The sequence below is a fragment of the Stylophora pistillata genome, chromosome 12, assembly GCF_964205215.1.
Source record: "Stylophora pistillata chromosome 12, jaStyPist1.2, whole genome shotgun sequence".
In the NCBI taxonomy this organism is placed as follows: Eukaryota; Metazoa; Cnidaria; class Anthozoa; order Scleractinia; family Pocilloporidae; genus Stylophora; species Stylophora pistillata.
Genome location: NC_142530.1, coordinates 21,685,920 through 21,707,722, shown reverse-complemented (window position 1 = coordinate 21,707,722; position 21,803 = coordinate 21,685,920). Strand labels below are relative to the sequence as shown.

Below are 21,803 nucleotides of genomic sequence, written 5' to 3'. Positions count from 1 at the left end.
TAACAACCCACACCTGATAAGTTTGAGTATTCTCATCAACTGTTTACTTGATAATGTACGGATTTTATAAGGAGAAGTTACAAATTAATCACTTCTGGGAGGTAAAGGGTTAAACGCGCCGACAAGACCGTTTACTACCATCTGTTTAGCCTGAATATGTTCTAGTGTTTGCATTTGGGTTTGACCTGGCGACTCTTTTACTGGCCAAAGCACCACCTCCATTCAGTGTTTGGGTTTGATCTGACGACCCTTTTACTGGGCGCGGCCACCTGTTTTACCATCGGCAGCCGCTTATGGGAACATTTATTGAAATCCCTGCCATAGGTGTTCAAGACTACGATCATCGGCTGCACGGTTTAGTTGTTGCAAAGGTTTTTAACGCTGGGATGACAAGTGAATCACTTTGGGCCGGTTTTTTAAACGAAGTTTAGGCGCGTTTTAACCAAACCGCGCTCTAACCTATCTTGAATTTAGCTGAATCTTTTACCTGAACATTTATTTCTGTGAACAGTTTCTGAGAGGGCCGAGAGCTGACCATGGAAGGACACTTATTTAAGGAAAACGAACCTCTTATAGAAAACAAGTACGGCCCACTGCTTGCGTAAAACCGCGGTTTGCGTGAGACCTCGTGTAAATAACCGGCCCTTTGTGTCGCTTAATCCTAAAATAGCCGCCGGCATGTTGTAAGTCTGTTTGTTTGTTGACGAACAATCAAACCAGTTATTGTGTACTCAACTTTTAAGAAGCTCTGCCAAAAGCGGATGCCAAAGCACCACCTTCATTCAGGTTTTTTGAAAAACACTAGCTTCTGGAACGTTCCCCTTGTTTCTTACCCGTTTCCTGACAAAAGTTAGTTTCATTGCTGCATCATTAGGGTTACTGCCAGCCAAGAGCCTACATAGCAACTCAAGCTCCAGTTCCGGATACTTTTGAAGATTTCTGGCGTCTTATATGGGAACAGGAATCTGCAGCTATTGTGATGCTAACGAGAGAGGAAGAAGCAGGAAAGGTAAGAACGGAAACTGTGAATAGTAACTTGTAATCCAAGGAAGAAGGTTAAATCAACAGTAGTGAAACCTGTCTCAGGCTAAGCCAGTAAATAGCGCCGCGCAATAGCCCATGTGAACCATATTTTTTCCCAAAGTAATTTTGGTTTTGTCACTGAACTGAGTTGATAAAGTGAAATGACCACCGTAACGAGTTTAAGAGCTGACGTTTCGAGCGTTAGCCCTTTCGCTCTTACAGAGGGTTAGTCAGTTAACTTGCTAGGTTATGAATTAATATAAAAAATGGAGTTGAATTATGCTTACTGTTGTGGTTTTTTTGCCAGGTCAAATGTCACCATTACTGGCCTTCAGAGGGATCGCAATTGTATGGCGTCATTCTGGTGGAGCTGATAGAGGAAAACTCATTTACAGATTACATTACCAGGAAATTCAAACTCACACACACGGAGGTATGTGTTCCAAAAAGTAGCTTTTTTGTGTCTTAGTTCATTTATGTTAGGGGGTGGAGGGTGGGGGTGGTTGTAGGGGTAGGGGCGGGGGTGGTTGAAGGGGGTAGGGGCGGGGGTGGTTGTAGGGGTTGGTTGTCAGATTGACTCATATATTTAAAAACCAGCTCGATCTCTATCTTACAGGAGAAGAACTCGCACACTGTGTGTCAGTTTCAGTACACTGACTGGCCGGACACAGGACTTCCGGACTCTGGAGTGGGTATAGTCGATCTGATCGGTCAAGTACAGAAATGGCAGCAGCAGAGTGGAAATACAGCCATTGTTATACACTGCAGGTAAGAATGTAGCAGAGTGAGGACTACAGAAAACTGTTTACTAATATGCTAACCATTTTTGATGTTTAAGCTGCAGAAAAGTGCAATATTTTTAGTCTCGTCTTGGCCTAATTTCCAATAACGAGACTTAAATTTTCAGAATCTTTTTCTTGAGATTGAGTCCAAGAAATATAAAAAATTACCCTTTTAATCCAAAGTTTCAAAATGCAAGAATTGTCATCGTGGTTCCCCTACGCTGAATCCAAGGCTTAATCCACACCATTCCAATCCAAAAAACGCCAATAGGTCGTGTAGGCTTGAACTCCCCCTCCGGGTAGGGAACGCTTATGTGCAAACTCCCACGATGAAACTTGTTTATCTCTCCCATGTCATTAGTGGTGGTGTCGGCCGCACGGGCGTGTTCTGTGGGATCAGCATAATGATCGAGCGCCTCAAGGCAGAAGGAGTGATTGACGTGTTCCAAACGGTTCAAGCCATGAGGCTCCAGAGACCTGCCATGGTACAGACCGCGGTAAGTCGTAAATATTCATGATAGTAGCCGCAAAAGTATTTCAGAGCTAGTGTATTTCAGAAACGATATACCCGCTACTCAAACTCCCCGCAAACGTCTGGTTTTGTTTGTTTTATTTTTGGTCCGTTTATTTTTTGCACCTTGTTTAGTGCAGGCCTTAAACGACGATTGCACGCCGTAAACGACCCTCTTAGCTTGTACAGCTTTAATTTATTTTTTACACTGTCTTGTTTTTATCGTTACCGAGTGACTGGCAAGCTATTTTTTTTTTTCTGATATAACGCGCACGCCATGTATTGATCTAGAGTAGTCTTCTTCTCTTTGATTTATTTATGTGTGAAAAGGATTTTTTCCTTTTACCTTTTTTTTTGGAGGCGGGGGGGGGGGGGAGAGCGGGGGAGGCAATTAGATTTATTTACTTCCTATTCTTTGTTTATGGCCATCCTCAATTTTTAAACATTCGATCGTAAAAGTTGAAGTTTGCGTTTGGTTTTATCAAATGAGTTGTTACTGTAAATTGGCCAACGCAAAGACTTTCGGCGTTGACACTGACGTTTCCATCGTTAATCCTTCGTCTTTCGCGCGAAAGTCAGCTCTAGAAACACCTTACGATGGCCAATTTATATTATGAACTCAGTTGATAAAACCAAATTACCTTGTTACCCCCACCGACGCGGCATCACAGTTTCTAAAGAAACTGACCCCCTTTCTTCAAAATGAAAATGTCTTTTGAGCGAACGACGAAGGGTTCGCGATAGAAACGTCAGCGTCAACGCCGAAACTCTTTACATTGGCCAATTTACAGTGACAAGTCATTTGATAAAATCAAATTATCTTATGATACCCCCATCGACACAGTACCACAGTTTCTTTAGAAAATTACCCTCTTTCTTCAAAGCGAAGTCGCCTTCAAATCTACCGCTTCATCGGATGTCAATAATGAATAATGTCGTAGCATTCCGTCCGATGGACTTTATTTACCAACATGTCCCTCTGTGTTTCTCTTGTAGGAGCAGTATGAATTTTGCTACACAACGTTGCAAGAGTATTTAGATTCTTTTGATTTGTACGCCAACTTTCAGTGAACTTTTACTGGGCAATTTTTATACCAGCGTAGAATGACATTAGACGGTTCATCTCAAGGAACACACGTTGATTTAAGACCAAATACTCCTGAAGAGATTCAAAGGAAATATTTGGGGAATTGAAGGAGAATCCATTTGTTGAGCTTGGCAATAATAGCTCTCAATGAAAGTTCACTGCTCATTATTTTTCAGCCCCAAACATACTCGTGCTAGTAAGATTACTAATTGTTTTCATTACAATAAAATGGGGGTCACAGAACGCGTATAATAGAGAAAAAATGAACGAAATTTTCTATATTATCTATTTTTATAGCAATTTTAGATGTCAGAGCATTTTTCTTACATGTCTTCGATATTTCGCTTAGAACGTAGTCTTCTATTTAGAAATTATATTTTAAATGATGGAAGGAAATTCTATTTAAGACCAAATGAAACTCGAAAGTAGTTCTTCGATCAAAAATACTTCGGATGCGGTGATTGCAATAAAGGGAAATGAGGTTTCACATTACCGATGAAAGGACTGAAGAAGGAACGAAATCATCCTTTATTTCTTAAACACGAAGGCGCGCTATAAAAGGAGCCTTAGGTCCCATTGGACCATTTGTCAATCAACCGTCGTGTGATGTAGAGCTCTTAGAGTCAAGTCAGCTTGAGCTAGAACTACTCCAAAGCAGTGAACAGCGGGCGCATTCCTCAAAATTGTTTTATGTCTTCATCACAATACAAGAATTTTTGAGATTTGTATTTCCTTTCTCCAATGGAAACTGTCTTTATTTGTGGCGGTAAATTTGAGATCGAAGTAGGTGGTTCGCACGTTACCTCATGCCACCATGCTGGTGGAAGTAAACAATAGTTATCTCATTAGCTCTTTTTGTTCGTCTACCAGCATTTGAATTTGACCCGCACACGTCAACGGTGAGTGGCAAATGAGCCGAGGTCTTCCCAGGGAAGACTTTCTTATATAGCGCGCCTTCGTGTTTAAGATTTAACGAGTAAGTCTAATTCCATGCTACAATAACTATGTTTTCCTTGTGAATTAGTGACACAGAATCTGGTATTTTATCTAAATAATCTACATCATTAATTGATGGGTATGTCTTTTCTCATCATTTCAGTGTTGAAGGAAAATGTAATGGAATTGTTAGGAGAGTTTGTATATGAATCACGAGTGGCGCATTCTCTCTGGTTGGATAACGTGTGGGGGCAAAGTAGAAACGACAGAATGTAAGAACGGTTGGTGAAATCCAAATTAGCTTCCCGTTTTCCTGCAGGACAGGTGACTTTACGGGTATTCCATACGGGGTAAAGTGAAATTTAAAATTTGCAGAGCACCAGTCACGTGTAGCAGGATACGGCTCACAAGCGGCAGAGCAAGAGTATCGCGTGCAAGAACCACGTGATAGGCGAAACAAAATGTTCTTCATAATTTCATAAATTTCTTAAACAAAATATATATGTCTTAAATGTTGCAATAATTATTGCTACGATAGCATTAAGTTTTCGTGTTAATTTTTACACGCTTTACTTTACGTGAAAGCTGAATGATAAAGGAGAATTTTGAAAGAAGTCTGTTTTGATAGTAAGGCGAGAAAATGCGCTATTCGAAACTGAAATTTTTAGAATGTTTTCTTAACCTTTGTTTGTATTCTGTTCTGTGTCATATCTTTTCATTGTCACGATTGAACATAATCTCATTTTTTGCGATTCCTTTCCTTTTTTACTCATTTAAATAGTGGTGACTATAATACTTTTGATGAATCTTAAATGATAGAATTTTCATTGCTGGGACACGTTAACGGGTGTAAGAGTAAACCTATTCTCCTGGTTAAAAGGAATCTTTTTTAGTGTTATAATTTACACGATATCAATAGTTTATTTGTAAAAACTATTTTGCGATTTTAGAGAGTTCTTGACGACGAAATAAATATTAAGCGAGTTCTTATTTGTGGCATGTCTATTTGTTTTGTTTGATCCCGTGCGTCGCAGAACTACTTACCTCAATTTCCGTTTCCGCGAGGCACGCAGAGCATAGAAAATGAAATAAATGTGGTCACCAAAATTGTCAGACATGTTACAAGTGGATTAAATTTTAACATTTCTTCCGCTTATTTTATTAGTTACGGATACAATACCGAGCTTCGAACGAATCGAATTAGACGTTCTGATTGAAAATGTCTCTCAAAAGAGAAACTTCAAGTTCTGCAGTTAATTCATCCGAACTGTTAACTTGCTTTAATTTTTATTCCTTAGTTGTTCTTTTAGTGTGTTCATTGGTTCGTTTTTAATGCGTTTTTAGCCGGTCCGTTAGTTCCTTTTTGAATATTTTTCTGTTATTATTTATTTGTGTTTTCCTTTTAATTGAGTTTCGTTGGAGAATGAATTTATGCCGTCTAATTCTATGACGCTTTTACATTTGAAATAACCAATTGTAGCGCGGTTAGGTAAATGTCATTACGAAGAATGTCTACGCAAGACTTTGATCAAACTAATAACGAAGCTGTGACAGTTTGCAGTATTAAGTAAATGGACGCCTTGACTAATTCTTAAATTATTGCCCGCCGATGTCAGTATGTTTTATTTTTAAGAGTGGAAATATCAAGGAAGGTAATCAGAAATGTTACCGTCTGCCGACAGATGTCAAATACTACAAATTGCATGCTTTCCGAATCCCAAAAACGTGGAAATGTCAGATTTTGCCATGACAATCGCGTCGAATTAATAGCGACGTGTTTTACGGGATCAAAGTGTCATTTAAGCCCACTTCTTGCAAAATCATTCCTGAGTAGCTTACAATATTTTGCTGTTTTCGCCCATTTGTAATTACCGTTGTTACACTTTTAATCATTTTCTGTTAGTGGGCATAGGAAAATATCTTGCCATTCCATCCTCTATTTACATAGGAGAAGCTTTGCGGTCAAAAGAGCGCATGTAAAACCTGCTGTAACCGACTTCATAAAAAGAAATTCGTCTTCTCCTCTTAGAAGGATTCTTGATGGATAGTTCTACGTATTTTCCGCCTCTGGCCCATGGATCTACTGTGTACACTGTTCTCGAGGTCGCTTTTATATTCCTTATAATTATTTTTGGACTCATCGGTAACTTCGGCATCTGTGCTATGGTTTATACCCATCGTCATTTACAAACAATACCGAACTACCTGATTGTAAACCTCAGTGTGTCAGATCTTCTCCGGATTTTTTTCACTCTCTCTGTCTCTGCGGTTGTCCTTATTGGAAGGCGATGGGTTTTTGGTGAAGTATTTTGTTATGTGAATGGTTGCTACACCCTCATATTCGTGGTCGCTTCTCTTATGGCGGTGACACTCATAAGTGTAAACAGATACTTCGTAATCGTGCGAGCAAACGAAAGCTCTACTTTCTTCAATCTGCGACGGACCAAGGTTATACTTTTCACCCTTTGGTTTCTGGCCGTCTTCATCGCTATTCCGCCGATTCTAGGGTGGGGTCACTACGGTTTCTTCACCTCACGCGCGACTTGTTTTATAGCAGTGGGGAGCAGTTACTCTTACACAAGTTTTCTAGTGATAACATTCATCACAACACCTTTCTCTGTGCTCATGTGGTGTTACGTGAAGATCTACAAAGCCATGAAGAGGAGCAAAAACCGTGTTAAAAGTATCCGAACACTACCCGTGGACATAAGTTCGGAAAACACCGAAAGATTAAAGAAAGAGGTGGGTTGGTAATCGTCTCAATTTGAAACCTTTTACTCCTCTTCATAAAATAAATTCAAATATCGTTCGCGTCACACCAGGGAAGATATCTCAAATACTGCATATACTAACATCTGGATGCGAATTCTGTGATATTTTTTAAATCTATTTTGCCTTTGATTTTGACTAACAAGAATTATTGAAGACATAAAAAGAGGCATTCCCGAGTTATTTTTCGTTGATATCATCGACAAAATGCAAGAGTTTTATCATTATTCAAGAACCTGTCTTGGATTTGATGGCCTATTAGTCCAAGGAAAACAGTAAATGTCATTATATTAATTTTCAAGAAATTTTATCTTTAGTTTCTAATTCCTGTTCAAAAGCTACCTCAAGGAAGGAAAGATAAGATTTGATTTTACGTGAAGAAAAGCTTTTAAAAACGTTTTAAGAGAGTAGCTTTTGTTTTTTAAATGTTGCGGGAAATACAGGATTTGCTTTTACGAGTGACTATTATTTTCGTGGAAAGCGAGCAGCTTTTTTGTGAAGATTATCGTCAAAGAAAGAAAATGGCAGGTGATTTATTCATGACCAATGCGGTATATATTTCAAATTCTGTCAAGCCAGTAGTTTACCAGTTCCACTGAAATATTCTATCGACTGTTTTTACTCTTTTTTCCCTTACTTTTCCTTTTGTATCTTTTTCCTCTTGAGCCCCAACTAGTACGAAATATCGTTGTGATAAATCAGAATTTCAGAGGTGCAATAAATCGAATTTGAAGGTATTAAACGGGAATAGTACATAAGGTAATTTTATGTCGATAAAAACATGAAGAGGAATGTATCCACCTGAATGCCTTGATTTCTTCGGTCTTTCTGTTTGGGAGCTGAAGGGAGGGGGTCAAGAAGTGGTTGTGGCGGGGAGAGGGCGGAAAAGGTGACAAAATGACTTACCATTATGGATTTATACTTGAAAAGGAGTCCGCATAACGAACTCTTGACCAGATCGAACTCTTAACGTAGGTGCTCCGTCCTGGGAAAAGAAAACATCGACAAATGAATTTTTGAAGAGGTTTCTTAGGAGCAGTTATCAATGAAGATGCCCTTCTTTCGACTTTCCCTTCTTATTACACAAGGTACCACGTAGAAATGCTTTCTCTACGTGGATACAGAATGATTATTGTAATTCAGGCAGTATATAAAAATCAACAAACTGAGTTCAAACAGAGAACGCTACTAATAATTCTACGATGACAAAAATATTTGTATTATATTTTATGATAATATATTTTTTGGCTTTTTTTAATTTTGCTTCTCCAGGTTAATGTCGCCAAAACAGTCCTCTTGCTGATTGGCGTATACATCATCACCTGGATTCCGATCTGCGTCATTCACTTCCTGCGTGTGGCCCGGATCGGGAACATTCCAGACTCAGTTGACCTGTCAGCCGCTTTCCTCATGAGTTTAAGTTGCGTGACAAACCCTTGGATCTATGGCTACAGGCACACTCAATTCCGTGACCAAGTTAGGAGGCTTTTATGTCTGAAAACTAGTGTGAGAGATGTGGAGGTGCAACCAAGTCGCCAGTAGAGTTTCTAGTCTAAGGTCTACCGTAAATCACTAATAATTCGATATAGAGCCCTAATTCTGTCAGAGAGGTGCCCCTTATCCAACAATTTTTTGGGTTAGGCAATGACCCAAAGAAGTGACTGTTGTCATCAGAAATATATTTTACTTCCCATTTTGTCCAATAAGAACTATCTTCTTCTTCTTTTTTTTGTGTGGGGGGGGGGGAGGGGCGGAGGAAGGGGTGGAGAGAAAGAAAAACATTCGGAAGAGTAGCTATGAAAGAGACTGGCTAGCATTAATTTGTGTCTTAATACGTGAAGTAAGTTCGATTGCGGCTTATTTTCCTGAACTCGTCACATGAAACCACATTTCCGAAGAGCCAGTGATTTTTTTTGTGTCGTAGTTTTGTTCAAAGACGCTTTTTAATTTACGATTTTTTTATAATTTAATTGCTATGTTAGTCTATAATTTTTTAAAGCGCTACGGAGAACTAGTCGAGCTTAGCGCTATATAAATGCTTTACTATTATTATTATTATTACTGTTTATTTTATATACAGCAGTTTTTTGGTATGATAACCAATTGCGATTAAAAGAAGAATTAAAAAACCTGTGTTGTTTTGTACCCAAGGAAATCATACACACTGCCGCAAATGATACAAGGATCGCAAGAGTCTCAAATTAACCGCAAACAATGATCCTGTTTATCATTTAAAGCACCCTTGAGGGGGAATTTTGCTCCAGGAACCATTTAATTTCTATCTCCCCAATTAGAGATAGATATATAAGAAAGCATGACTTTTAAAATGTTTTGCAACCCCTGTTTTGCGATAACAAAAATTGTCTAGATTTGTCTTCCAATGCGCTGTTACAGACGCCGTCATTTTGAATGTTATCAAACAACAGGGCCGCTCGCGTCTCAAATTCTCTTCTCCGGGCGCCTTTTTGAAAAATAAAAAGATGAAGAAAAGACAAATATTCTCATTTGATGATAATTTGATGGGAGAACCAGAGCCGCAACTGTTTGAGATCCTTTTGTTGGGGCTTTATTCGTGTGCAGCTAGGTTACTAAGCTGTTCACAAAAATTAATGGCGACTTCCTGGTCGAACGTTTGACTTCTTAAAAAGGACCGAGGTGATATTTATGCGGTCAGTTACCTCTTCCTTTGAGGCCGTAACTACTTTCACCATTCATGAAAATTGTGATCATAAACTATTTATCATCTGACCATTTAGAATTGAACATGCTTTTAAAAGAAAATGAATCGTCTGATTTTTATCAAATAGGTCTCCAGTTTACCCTGCATAAAGGAATCTTAGTTACATTTCCCCTCCCTAAGATAAAGATTGGTGACAACCAGAATTTTAAAAGACCGGAAGAAGTTAAGTCTCAAGACTTCGTTTCCTTTCTCTGAAAATTCTGGTCGAAAAAAGATTCTTCAGCAATTTTCCATTGAATACCTTGACACTTCCACTGCCTAGACACCTGGCATACAGGGAGATAATATTACGGTACATGTGTCAAGGAGCTGGCATGATATATATATATATTTTTTATACATGGTTGTAATTTATTGTTCAAACCTGGCCCCGTCTCCTCCATCTAAATTGCTCTCTTGTCTTTCCTTTTGGCAACCGATTAAAAGACAGCAATTTGTCGTCTAACACCGAGTCTTTTGTCAGAGGGAATACCAAAACGTGCAGCTAAGTTGCGAGAATTTCTCAGGATGAGATGAATATCGACACGTGTCTTGTTGTTTTTATTTATTTTTTCGTTCCTCTGTCATTCTTCCTCTTTCACCTATTCATTTTCGCAAATGACGAGTACAATATTTACTTCTCGATCATAAAAAATTGAGCGAAATACGGTTTGTTTCAAGCAGCCCTGTAAAATTCAAAATTAAAAGCGAGAAATGTTTTTATTCAAAGGCTTGCTTTCTGATTGGCTGACTGCTAAAAAGTCGTGCCCACGTCAACACCAGTGATCGGTTGTTTTTTCCACTCCATACTCATGCAAATTATGGTACTCACTATAAACCACGCTTATCGTAAATGTGAAAACATGTAGATGAGGTTCTGAAGAAGAGAATGAAGTTGGAAGATTGAAGTTGGAAGAACTATGAAGAAATTAATGTTCACGAAGAGATGGAAGAACTTACTCTTCTCTAGTAAAGGTAAATACCGTCCTTTTGAGTATGAGAGCGATCTTCGTTGTAGTAAAATAATTTGGATATATCAACAAAGTTGAAATGGTAAATTGGCCACCGTAACGATTACTAAAGCTGACGTTTCGAGCGTTAGCCCTTCGTCGGAGCGAATAGAGGAATTGTGGGTTGTGTGTACTTTTAAAGGCAGAAAATGGAGCTACATTATTGGTGGGAACATGGCAACGAGAAAAATACGAATAAATTAGTGGAATGAAAAGCGTCCGTTGATCCCTGTGGGATTTAGACCGCCGGTTTGAAAGATGAGCTTTTGTAATCGTTACCGTGGCCAATTTACCATTTCAACTTTGGTGATATATCCAAATTATTTCGTTACCCCCACCAACGCAGCCCCAAACAGTTTCTTTAGAAACTATCAGCCTTTTTTCGTTGTAGTAATACTCGGTTGGAAAATACGAGTATATGTTAATTTAAGAATGTTACCTTAGCGAGTTACCACGTGTACAAGTAGTCAGCTTTGGGCGTAGGACGCTAAACTCGAGTTCCGGAGCAAATGAACAGTACGTTAATGAACTACAACCAGAGCATCTTGGCAATAACTTCTGCTGAAAGTACGGAATTCTCCAAACTAAACAGGCAACTGTAGTAGTATCTTGAAACCTTTAAAGCGTCCTAAATCCTCAAATTAAAGCTTATAGGACTGGCTATTAGACTATACCAAAAATTTTGAAAAAAAAAAAATGAATTGTCGAATTTTTCGCGACTTCTAAATGCGAGCGCCCGAATCACCTTTTGAACGTTACATGTTAAAGCGAATTTTGTTTTTTCGCTTATTTAATGTGTTCCTCCGTTTCCGGGGCCAAAGCGCTAAAAAAAACATGTCTGCGATTTGCCATATTCAATTTCAGTGAAAAATTACAGAACATTTTTGAAATAGGATTAAAAAAGTGTGGAGTGATCGTACAAAAGTCGCTCTTGAAAAAAAGTATTTAGAAATAGAAAATATGTAAAACTAGCTACTGTCAAAATTTTAGAGCAATCGAACAAATTCCCTTTGACTTGTAGCTCTTACGCGCTCGCAATTCGACAAATTTTTTTCAAAATTTTTGGTACAGTCTGATAGCCAGTCCTATAAGCTTTAATTTGATACGGGGTTTAGATATCTACAGTTTAAACTGGACGCGCTACATCGCTTGTACGCGAGATACCCCTGAAGGTGCACGGTAACCTTAAGAAAAAACTTCGAAATAGAGAAATTTGATGGGAAGGACTCATTTTGCCTTGATCACCTTGCTATTTAATTTGTACATTATCGCCTTTACAAAATTGGAATTAATAAGATAAAAAGGTAAAAGAAAAGTAAGGTTGTATTTTTTGTTGTCTTGATTCTTATTAGAGAAACCTCGTTTTGCAAAAAGAGGAACAAAATCGATATATTTTCTTGGACCAGACAGTGTTTTATTGGAACTTGTAATGAACTAAGAGTAAAAAGGACATTTTGCGCCAGCATTTCACTAACACAGGACACAAAGACGCATACAGATATTGTTTGGCAAATGAAAACAAAACCTTTTTTAGTGAGCAGCAATAAAGCGCATTTAAGGAGGGCTAGATATAGTTTCTTTAGCACGCGCAGACTGGGTTCTAATTAACCCAAGACTTTTAAAAAGTTGCATAAAAACAAACAAAGAAACAAAGAAAAATGGCCACCGCGCTTAGGCCAAAATTTTTTTTCATCTGCCTAGTAGACTATGTTTTACGCCTGTAAGTATGCTGCCTACACTTTCTCCTAACTTTATTAGTAGTGTGTTTCAAAAACGGAAAGCTACAAGTCACTCAAGTGACCAAAATACGCATGAATCTGGCCGCAAACACGATCGCGATCGTCGGAGCTATTTTCCCAGATCGTGGCTGGTTTCAGGAACACCAGGTAGGTGCTACCTACATGCAATATCAGCAGCTACGCTTCTCGTGTCAACAAGTCACTGTCAAAACTGTGACTTGCTCAAAGAGAATGTTCCAGTACACTCCTGAGCGAATGTCTTCAATCTTTGACCACTTTCTTTTCGAGCAGTACGCATTGTCACACCGTTTTAATTGGCCATAATTCTTCAGTGTTCGACACTCCTACGATGTGCTGGAAATTCAAATAAAGAAACATTATCGTCGAAGAAAGTGTTTTTCGCCAATAGCCTTCCACTCATCAAAACACTCGCCAAAGGTGGCAACGCTCTTCTCAATCCTAACGTAAAACCATGTAAAACCAATCTCCCTTCTGTGTATCAAGCTGTTTTTAATAAAGATTTCAACGATGGTTTGGAAGATGTACGTGCCCTCCACTGTGTCCTCTTTCAATCCCCGTTGCTGCTAACAAGCGCTGAAATTGCAATGTGAAATCCACCTCCTTCACTTTCGGAATTTCTTGACGGACGCCACGAACGCATGCAAACTTTCAAAAACAAGCTCTATTCACAGGGCGATAACGGGCTCCTCATCAAAGAAAACATCATTCAGAAAATTGCAGAAAGCGGCCTGTGTTACGATGACTTGAAAGATCTTTACAACAACGGTGGGAGGGAAGCACTGGTCGCCATTCTTAGCAAATCGCAAATCGCCAGCCACATCGCGTCGATCAGCTTCACGAGGAACAAAACATCCTGACACTTTGCACAAAATAATCCAGCACTTTGAAGGCAAATAGAGCAGCACCATTTCCAGGCGCAATCCACCCAGAAGGTAAACCTCTCTTAGCAAAATAAAGCTCTTTAGAAGAGCGCGAAGGACGTTCGGCGAATAAGACGTCCAAAACCTCGTGGCGTCCGTGGCAAGTGTCGGGGCGTGACACAAATGTTGCGCATGCGCAATTGCTCATCTTGTCGAGTCGAAATTTTCGGAAATTTGAAACTTTAGACTGACGTATTTCCGTTTCCGCTCGGCGAATTTTTTTTATTTTTTGCACGTTAACTTTGAACGGCTTTGTGCGTGTTTCACAAAAATTCGAAAAAATTCTGTCAGAGGGAAAAAAGTTAACGACGAATTCTAAAAAAGGCCTCTTTTCCTTGAACTTTCGGACAGAATTTTTTTAAACTTAACAGTCAAGTAGACCAAGACAGTCAACGAACGCATGCAAAATCTAAAATAAATTCACCGTCCAGTTCTCAAGAAAATTCAAGTCAAGTCTAATTTTGGACCCAGCATCGCAACCCAGCAACGTTGGAATGGCAAAAAATTTTTCAATATATTTATAACAAACTGATTCTTCAATTATATCTTTATTTCAGGAGAAAATGTGATCACGATTCGTTAAAGCTAAGCTTCCTAATTTTAGTTTACATATCTTGCATCAGAAAAGCGAAAAACTATATCCAGCCTCCTTAAATTCAGGTTTTTTCGTTCCAAAACTTTTCGGCAGAAAGAGTACAGCAATTTGATTTTTAGTCATTTCTTGTTTATTTCCTCGACCAAACTGATGCAGAGCCGAATAGAAAAATTAGTTTCTCGACGAACTGCCTGAAAACTGCAAAAAAATTCTCATCCAAAACATTTGTTAATGAGACATCGAGCCAAGCTTTTTAACTTTTTTTTTGAAAAAAAAAAAAAAAGGAATGAAAAAAAAAACACATGTCATTGATCTCATTGATCACTTGATTGTGTCGTCGACCAGACTGACCACAGTACAAATGACAGTCGGTCTAAAGACTAATTATAATTAAAAAAAAACCTGATCGATTAAGAGCTTTTTTTGGTAGACAAGGTTCAAAGCAAATTAATTGTTACTGGACGTAGCGGTAAATTCAGCGACGAATCACATAGGAAATACGAATATACGAATAAAAATCTATTTCAACAAAGGAGGACTATCTACGTTTCACTTTTAACTGGGCGAACTTTTCATCAGAAAATAAAAGTTATTTAAAATCTTCGTTGCGCGTTTAATTAAGTTTCATTTGTCCTGTGTTACAAAGTAAAGCTGGTCATGGGAATTGTCATTTTTCTATAAGAAGCAACAAGAAACGTTATAAGCTTAGAAAAATTGAGGTTAAATTGGCAAAGAAATCTTTGGCCTTAAAAACTTCTCATCGGAAAAGCTAAACTTTTGATGTTGTTTTTTTGTGTCTTGTGGTGGAAGCATTATCTCGTGCAAAAACAATTTTTGTAAAAAAGGAAAATTCAACTTTCAACTTGTTTTTTTATGATGCATTTGAAAATTGAAGTTTTTTTTTAACTTTTTTTTGCACGAGGTTATGTTTGTATTCTTTTGGCGGAAATTTGTAAATGAAATCTTTAATTTTTTTGTCGAAAAAGTTGCCAGGGGAACTCTGTGCAAATTGCTCCAAATTTTCCCGCCAAAAGTCTTGGTATATATACGAGAAACTTTTCCGGACACTTTTTTATTGCAAATTATTCAATTCATTAACTTGTGATTAAAGACAATTTAAAACAAATAAAATACTGATGAACACTTTGCTTTATTGACTTGCGTACCATAATAGAGAAAATAATGCAAAGTTTATTGCATAAATTCCTTTTGAATTTTTTTTTTATAAAAACGGTGCATGCGTATTTTGAGCATCGTATTTTTGGCGGAAAAATTTCGCCACATTTGAACATATGTTGCTTACAAAAAGAATAAAGAAAAACTTAGCGCATTTGTTCCAGTTTTTCTTGGCAGTTTTTCTTAGCAGGAAAATTTTGAGAGCTCTTTCCATAAGTTTTTCAAAAGTCCGACAAAATCACGCAATGGCATTTATCTAATGCTTACGTTTGGCTTCAACTCCTCGAATTTGACAAATCTTTCTTGGCTTGACTAACCGGATGCTTGAGTAAAGTGCTGCATCAATTTTGTACCTCTGAAGAAATCGTGTCTTCTACTTGTTTGACTTGTGCTTTAAGCACCAGAGATACTAGCCAGTCATTCTGCAAGAAAATGAAAACAAACGATTAATCAAAAAAATAAATCGATTATGAAACAACACTAAACTCATATGGTTATGCAAAACGAGTTTGATAAGTAATATTACTATCTAAGACCTAATGTGTCGATTTACTATACCAAGGAACGAGAAAGTAACTCGTATTTATCGATATTTACTAATACTACTCTCATGATTTATTGTCGAAATAAACCTAATTAAAATCAAATTTATGAATGAACTCTTTATTTCACGCACATCATTTTGCCATCTCCACCCGCAAAAGCTAGACGGGGCGGGCGGAGAGGTACTGAGCCGTTCAATCTAACAAGAGATTATTTTTTTCAACTCCACGCTTACAACAGCAGCTACTACAAATTAAAATAGAAGTCACTAGGAGTCTTAGTAATTATAAATCTGTGCATTCCGATGGATAAGAACATTTTAGTCTATTATTGGTACAATTGAAAACGTTCTTTAGCTTGAGTTTGCAGCTTTGATGAAAGACATCCCATAGGATTATTTTTACTCAAGTATCTACAAATTTCTCGCAAATCTTACGTGTCAGACTTTAAAACTATGTCTTCGTTCGGTGCGAAATGAGGTTTGTCAAAAAAAATAAGATCCTCGACCTTTAAGGATTTTTTTTACCAAATATGTGAACAATGGACAGTAGTTAGCGGCTTGAAAGATCAATGTAGACTTGACAAAAGATAGAAAATATAATTTAAGCCTCCGAAACTTGCTTTAGGCAACTATCATATTTGACTCAATCGTTCGCAGAATAATTTCATGGTACGAAAGGAAATTTTTTTGTTGTGGCTTTAATTTAACCTGTAAGCTAAGATCTAAGAAATTTATTCATTCGCAGTTTTCACCCGCAGTTTTTTAAAGAGTTCAATTGAGATGAGTTTTAATTGTTATCTAGTTGAAAGAGTTTGTTGAGTTTCTTTGTCCGTTTAATAATAAAGTCAACGAAACAAAAATCAATAGCATGCTGAGTAGCTAAATAAATAAATTGTAAAAAAGTTATAGAAATAGTTTACAAAATAAAATATTTCAAATCCCACAGGATTGCCAACGACAGCAACAAGAATGCCATGACTTCATATGAAAACGATCTATTGCAACTGTGAAAAAATGTAATTAAATTTTTTCTATAGTAGATCAAGCTAAAAGATATGGGCTATCCGAGATAAATATTTCAATCGAGACCCTTTTGTAAGAAAATTTGAACAGACCCTGTTATGAAATGATGTAATCATTATTTTCTATAAGGTCGTAGTAGTAGCAAGCAGGATAAATGTTGTAAGAAATATACAACTTTTTTTAGAGACATGTTTCGGCATGCTTTTGCCATCTTCAATCAATGAGTAACTGAACGTGAGTAATTATATAACAGACAAGTAGATGAATAAAATACTTACAGTATGATGTAATACAAAAGCAGTTAAAAGTGTGAAATAAAATGCTAGAAAAGTGTTATAATGCTGTAATTGTTTGTTAAGTTCAGGTTTGATCTTATATAAAGAGCTTCCTTGAGTATTAAATCAATTGAGTTGTTGGCAGAATCCAGAATACTAAAGCAAGAAAGGGAGTATTTGTTCTTACAAGAAGGAGATGTGTTAAAATGCTTAAAAATATGCGAGTTTTTATCGCTTTCCGTGTGCTCCTTGACAGCAACCATGTATTCCTATGATGCACCGTGTACTTCCTATGATGCACTTTTTCCTCGTTGGAATTCCACTGAACATCTTTGAATGAAATATTTGATAGATCTATTTACCATGAAAAACCAGATTTCCCTGTTATTATAGCATTATTAAGCAAAGGAGATAGATATAGAGCTCCCTATTGATTCAGGAGGAACGATACATCTTCAAAATCTAGGAGCTTTGTAGTGATTGAGCAGAATAAACTAAACCTTTAAACATGCCGTTCTGGGTTTCAACAATTTTTCTAATCTTTGAAAATGAATTCTGAGAAAACTTTGATTAATATAAATTTATGGAATTTACTCTGGATTTAATTCCTTTTGGCCACAAGAGCTTAGACACTTACCAATTGGTATATAATATTTTTGCTAGAATTAAGCAAGAAAAGTCTGTTCAATTCACCAAGACCTTTGGAAACAGTTTTGGAGTATGACGGTATCTCTCTTTGAGACATACCCACCGTATAATTTTAGCCTCAACTGCTAAAAACTTAAAATAACAAGGCTCCCAGATCGTTTCTTAAATTAAGCACGCAAGGTCTATGTGAGTTCATGATTGTTTATCACTATAGAAGATGGCAATACTCAAGAAGACAAACGACAGTAAACGAAGCCATGCTTTTAATAACTCCCCAGGCCTTCTGGGGAAGCCCCAAAGACTACTTCATATAACAATGATGAACTTTAGGAATAATTTAGGAACATCTATCTTCGAGAAAAAAATAATTAAATTTGGCTTTAGCTTCAAGAACTTTTACATTATTCTAGTTTAATCAAACAATGTTTTTATTCAATCAAGTAAAATGTCCTAATAGATAGAAAATATATTTTTTAAATCTTAACAGAGATCTTGATAAAATTGAGTACCTTGAATTTTGCATTACCACCCCCCAAGCGTTGACGATATAGGTAGGCTCCAAGTTTATCAATGAATTGAGTAAGAAACTTTCTAATTTATTAGAAATTAACAGAGTATTCAGCCAACACAAGATCAAAAGAAGAATGAAACATATTGCTGGAGTTTGGTCTTTTTAATAACTGACAAGACATTCAACAATCAGACTCCCAACTCTTTTCTTAATTTAGGTAAAAGAAAATCTTCCTCACTTCAAAAATCAAAACTTATGATAATTGAAAATTTTACTTCATATCAAACTGTTTCCCCACTGCGATGGACATTTGTTTTTGTCGGTTCCAGCCTGGCGCGGCCGCTAACCCAGATGCCCTCCTGAGCAAATTTTCAAAATGGCGGACAAGCCAAAGAGAGAGATAAGAGAACCAAAGCGATTCTGCAACGAATACTCAGCATACACCCCTGTTAAAAAGGCCATTTCACAGAGAAAAGATACAAAATTGTATGATATTGAAGTCACGGAGGTTGACAAACCCAACAAGAGACTGAAAATTCACTACATTGGCTACAGTACACCCTTCGATGAGTGGAGACCCTTCGGGGTTCTGTCATCGTGTACCGGTTCACAAGAGCCAATACAAAAGACCAAACAATACACAATAGCTAACCGATAACTCCTAAACAAACAAAGAACAATGGTAATTCCCTTGTGAACCGGTACACCAGGACAGAACCCCCTTCGGGGACGGTGAAGCATCTGAATATTTTCCTTCGAAATTGTATAGATTAGTAGGCTGCAACAAAAATTTATTGGACGACGTTTAGGGTAAAAACAGCAATCTAACCTGAAAAAAATGTATTTATTCCGACTCTTTCGGAAAATAACTTTACAAATCTTACTTGTTTATCTCGTAAGTAAACGATGGTGAAGCGCTTTCAGAGCTACCCGATTCTTCTCCCACTGCTTTAACGCTTATAAAACAGGAAACGAGCAAAAGGAGGAAGGTGTGGCTGTTTTGACTAGCCATTTGACGAGGTTCAATCTGCTCCTTGTTCGACAATTTACATATCAAAACAAAGGAAATTTGTTCCTCTCTTTGATTTTGGCGGTACATTTTCAATTTGCGCTTGCGTAAGAGAGAAATCGCCCAAGACTCCTTGCTCGGTCTTGTTTTGACTACGAACGCCTTCTTAATTTTGACGGACCCGCTCGGGAAAAGGTGAAAATGACGAGGGAAAAACTTTACTTTGTAGTACGAAAATACACAAAATGGAAAGCCATGATATTATAGTTCAATATTTCGGTGGTACATTGTTAACTTTTTATACAGAGAATCGGCACGATGATATAACATCCAAAAATCGCACTCGATTTGAGTGGGCCGATGAAGTGGGCGCGGTCACGAAATTCAGTAAGAGACTATTTGTACCCCGTGAGTTTGATATGCTAAAGACTTTTAAAAATAAAATTCCACAAAACTTTTCAAAAACATCGATGGAACATCTAGAAAGTTAGAATCTGGTTGCAACACACACGGCTATTATCAATCAGGGTCTGTTTCCTTTTCATGTATTACATAATAATTTACCTAAGCAATTTGCGGCAAATGGTATATTTTGACTTTAAGCTTATTCTTAAAATGACAGAGTATTAGAATGGTCGAACTGTTGCTATGGTAACTTTAACCACCAGATGAATGGTCATAATATGCACGGAAAGCACTAAGTATTTCATTGACATCAATGTTTTAATGTCCTAGAGACCAAATTCCAGTCTGAATCATCACAACAACCTTGCTGTAAACTAGTGAAAACCAATTTAAAAATGAAAGAGAGAACTAAGAAATCAGACTTAAGAGAAATCAAATTTTATCTTTGGTTTTCATTCTGTTTTGAATGTAATTAGTTACAGATGTTCGTTGGATGCAGAATAAACTTACATGTACAGATCTTCAATTCAAATAAGAGCGGTAAAAAATGTTATTTATTGAATTCGAGCATAAAACAGGGATTAAAAAAACAGGGATACATAAAACAGGGATACATAAAACAGGCATTACGGGCTCACTCTGTTAAATGACATCTACGCAAAGACAAAAAAACAAAATGGCCAACCTTGTTAAAAGGTATCCTGTTTCCTCCCTCCTTTGAACTTCTTGACTCTAAAAGCTTCCTCTTTTGCTCGACGCCGTCCTCTGCATATCTTAATCTTTGTCCTGAGCTTGTAGCTGTCCTGGAATGAAAAATAAAGAATCAAATAAGAATACATACATATGTACTTATAGGTAAGAACTCTATATAACCCAAATGAAAGAGAAAAATTCGGTTGTATTCCTCATGTCTATTGTACTGATGATGATCTTAGCGATGGAAGAAAGACAAAGACAATGTTCTAAACCCAAGATCATAATCATAAAAAGGTTATCATAGAAGCCACTAGTCTGATACAGTAATGTACTCTTATATGAAACATCCTTAGGACATGCAAGAAAAAATGCGCGAGATTGAGGCCGATTTCCACGCAAGATACTGACGCGCATAGCTGCCGTAGCATGAACCTACAAGGATTTTCGCTGCTCCCCTCGGATTGGGGGATAACAGGACGTTTTACCATCTACTGGTTCTGGTATCCAGGAAAAGGGTTTCACCTCCTAAGGCGGGGGGGGGGGGGGGCGATTAGGAATTGGCAAAATGACGAGCACGATAAGATTGGGCCACCTTAAATAATCGAATTCGTTCAACGTAAATTTTGAAGGAACAATTTCCGTGTACCCCCGCACTATTCTAAAACAAAGTTGTATTTTCAAAGGCAGTCAATTTTCGTCGCCATTATTTTTCTTTTGTCTAACAACCAGTATGATATACAGAAATATAGGATTACATGGAAATCTCGCCATATGAAACGATACACAGAGTAAAAGAGTAAAATAATGGAATAAAAAACACAAGCAAATAAGCAATTAGCACATCGACAGAAATAGAAATTTCTTGCTTTTTCCCTCAAAGACACGTGATTCAATGTGACCTGTCATGGCGGCTGCTATTGAAGATGCGTGTTCTTCTCTTAGGTGTACAGCATTTTCTTCCCCTAACATCTAACTCCGTGTTTCAAATCAAGAACAACAACAAAACTACGGACACTGTATTTCTTTCAGTGAAGAACATCATAAGACGACAACTTACCTCGAGTACTTTCGTCACGAAATCATATCCATTAATCTTCGAGATTGAACTAAACCTACGCTATTCTGACGGTAACCTCGAAGAAACAAACGTCGGCCTTCAATAAACTGACGATAACCAAGATAATAAAGTTTAACTGACATACATCTTGGTCCAAATTAGCTGCAAAGGACGCTGAAATTGCTTGGAGTTCCACGTGCAAGACTGGTCGCAAATATGAATATTAATTTTAAAATGATTTGTAATTCAAATTATTTTGTCCACTTTGAATGGCGGGCCGACAAGAGTCGTTGCTCCACCCTTCCTTCTCCCATTTCGTTTCCAGGGCCTTTACCTGTATTTGGGGG

The 21,803-nt window shown here is 37.5% G+C and overlaps 2 protein-coding genes across 2 annotated transcripts in view; both read left to right on the top strand.

Annotated features, from left to right (window-relative positions):
• The window catches only part of LOC111345144 (receptor-type tyrosine-protein phosphatase S), a 37,138-nt gene extending 31,809 nt beyond the window's left edge, over positions 1-5,329 (top strand). The window contains exons 33-37 of the mRNA XM_088740408.1: positions 875-1,009; positions 1,331-1,456; positions 1,640-1,791; positions 2,167-2,302; positions 3,313-5,329. Of these exons, the coding sequence (XP_088596534.1) occupies positions 875-1,009; positions 1,331-1,456; positions 1,640-1,791; positions 2,167-2,302; positions 3,313-3,387 (624 nt within the window). The 3' untranslated portion in view covers positions 3,388-5,329. The remainder of the gene's footprint in view (positions 1-874; positions 1,010-1,330; positions 1,457-1,639; positions 1,792-2,166; positions 2,303-3,312) is intronic.
• Positions 5,330-6,160: 831 nt separating this feature from the next.
• LOC111345145 (melanopsin-B-like) lies at positions 6,161-8,832 on the top strand. Its single transcript, XM_022952420.2, has 2 exons — positions 6,161-7,081; positions 8,381-8,832. The coding sequence occupies exons 1-2, from the start codon at positions 6,380-6,382 to the stop codon at positions 8,648-8,650; spliced, it is 972 nt and encodes a 323-aa protein (XP_022808155.2). The 5' UTR covers positions 6,161-6,379; the 3' UTR covers positions 8,651-8,832.
• Positions 8,833-21,803: the final 12,971 nt, after the last annotated feature.

Bases quoted from the DNA above. Each gene is read 5' to 3' on its own strand.
- LOC111345145 (XM_022952420.2), top strand. From the start codon at position 6,380: ATGGATAGTTCTACGTATTTTCCGCCTCTGGCCCATGGATCTACTGTG. The intron at 7,082-8,380 runs GTGGGTTGGTAA...TTGCTTCTCCAG, and splicing joins CCGAAAGATTAAAGAAAGAG to GTTAATGTCGCCAAAACAGT.